This window comes from Micropterus dolomieu, unplaced genomic scaffold (assembly GCF_021292245.1).
Source record: "Micropterus dolomieu isolate WLL.071019.BEF.003 ecotype Adirondacks unplaced genomic scaffold, ASM2129224v1 contig_1039, whole genome shotgun sequence".
NCBI lineage: Eukaryota > Metazoa > Chordata > Actinopteri > Centrarchiformes > Centrarchidae > Micropterus > Micropterus dolomieu.
The window spans coordinates 1-1,927 of NW_025730029.1; the positions used below are offsets into that span (position 1 = coordinate 1).

Below are 1,927 nucleotides of genomic sequence, written 5' to 3' on the forward strand. Positions count from 1 at the left end.
AAGTGTAGCAAGCTTGACTATCCACTCATTCTGAATGGATTTTAGTGAGTTGTGTTTGTCAAACAGGGAATGACAGCTCACCTGTTTCTCTCAGGCACAAAGTACCAATGGGACAATCCCAGGGAGGTGGGCTCTAAAGTGACTGATGAGTCTGATGGCAGCTTTTACTATCGAGGACCAGGCTCTGGAAAAAGTACCTTCATCACCCACAGCAGGCTAAAGAGCAGGAACTTCATCAAAGGAGACGATGCCTTCTTCCTCTTCAGTCTGGAAGGTGTGGAGTCTTTCAGACACTAATTAGACAACGAGACAGGACCAAAATATCACACACAGCTATACTGTATATCTAAGATCTCCATCACAGCTGTCGTCTACTTTGTCCTCAGACATATCAGGTCTACTGGTATCTCAGCCTCTTCCCCGCTCTGCAGTCCATGCTGATTCCAGTCTGATGAAGGCTGCAGACCAAGGTGCTCCACAAGGAGCTGCTAATAACCCCACAGTGGTCATAGCGATGGCAGCGTCTGCGGCAGCAGCCATGTTGGTGGTGTTCATGCTGATCGTAGTGAACGCCTGGAGGGTGAGGAAGAGACGGCAGGAGAGTGATGAGGTGTTGATCACAAAGAACATGCCTGGATTCATGGAAGTGAGTTACATTAGATCATTCACATAATTCTAAATTAGGTTAATAATAATTTACTGTAAACTCTAAAGCAAACTGTAAACTCTTAGTTTCTGTTTGGAAAATCTGAGCTAAATGTCTCTCTGTTTCATTACAGGAGAGAACATCTCTTCTCATCACTCCATGATGTCCCGATCAAAGAAAAAAAATCAGCACTTACTAGAAGAGAGAGGGCATTACCAAATGATCTCTATAATCAGAGTGTCACCTGAATCCTTTTCTTGTATAATCTGAATTTGTTGTTAGAAATAAAATATATTCTGACAGCATTCATGTTCAACTTATTTCTTCCCTTTAGCAAAACTTCGTCATTACCAGTCAGTGAGTGAGTGATTTATAGTAATGTGGTTACTTTCAAGGGTACCCACATTTGTTATAAAAAATGAAGTCACAGGGGTATACGGGGTTTCACTCAGCGACACTCTTGAAAGTGACGGCTTTTAAATCAGTGTCTCTCCCACTGCGCTTAAACACAGCAAGCATCTGTTTTCTCTGTCTTTTCACTGCAACTCTACATCGCGATGTAACGATATATATTTATTACTTTAAAAAGTAACGGTGACAGTGAAACCTTTTCTGATACTGTGATGGTAAAACTTTGCAATCAGTCCACACTCCACCTGCGTGCCGAACCGTGCTTAGAGAGGTGGGAGGGTATTAACATGACAAAAACAATACGTTTCAAAACATCCCCCCCCCTTTATTTTTTTACAAATCGCACCCTGTCATAGCCTGATAAACAGATAACATGGACTAAAAGAGGATCCATATGAGAATTTGTAAGTACAGCACGGGTCACTCAGCCTGAGAGAGAGGGAGAGGGAAAGAGGTGTGTGAGAATCCATTTCCTGTGAGCTAACTAATAATATTAACGTTTTTAATTTTAAATAAAATTTACAAAGGAAAGTTTTCAATTAAGGTTTTTATTTCATGAAAAAATTCCCCCCAAAAATAATTGTTATATTTATTACACTACTACACCACCATTACATTTTTCCTGTCGCGCACCCCCAAGAGGCACCTCACACACCTCCAGGGGTGCGCGCACCACACTTTGGGAATCGCTGCTCCAGAATAAATGTAATACATATTCATAAGACATCAGTTAGGGTTGCAGCTACTATTACCAAGTCCATAATACTGTCTACAAGCCCTGCATTCAGCTGGTTCTTGTTCAGTTTTACAATTGAAAGAGATAGGGGAGACTGGGGGCAATTGTAACATCTCAAATTGCACCAATCAGAA

At 41.5% G+C, this 1,927-nt stretch overlaps 1 protein-coding gene across 1 annotated transcript; it reads left to right on the plus strand.

The window, feature by feature from the left end:
* The first annotated feature begins 69 nt into the window (after positions 1 to 69).
* On the plus strand, positions 70 to 921 carry LOC123964186 (meprin A subunit beta-like). Its single transcript, XM_046041285.1, has 3 exons — positions 70 to 274; positions 387 to 646; positions 780 to 921. The coding sequence occupies exons 1-3, from the start codon at positions 70 to 72 to the stop codon at positions 807 to 809; spliced, it is 495 nt and encodes a 164-aa protein (XP_045897241.1). The 3' UTR covers positions 810 to 921.
* Positions 922 to 1,927: the final 1,006 nt, after the last annotated feature.

Excerpts from the sequence above, each read along its gene's own strand:
- LOC123964186 (XM_046041285.1), top strand. The coding sequence starts at position 70 with ATGACAGCTCACCTGTTTCTCTCAGGCACAAAGTACCAATGGGACAAT. Across the intron at positions 275-386 it reads CTTCCTCTTCAGTCTGGAAG|ACATATCAGGTCTACTGGTA; the intron begins GTGTGGAGTCTT and ends CTTTGTCCTCAG. Across the intron at positions 647-779 it reads ACATGCCTGGATTCATGGAA|GAGAGAACATCTCTTCTCAT; the intron begins GTGAGTTACATT and ends GTTTCATTACAG.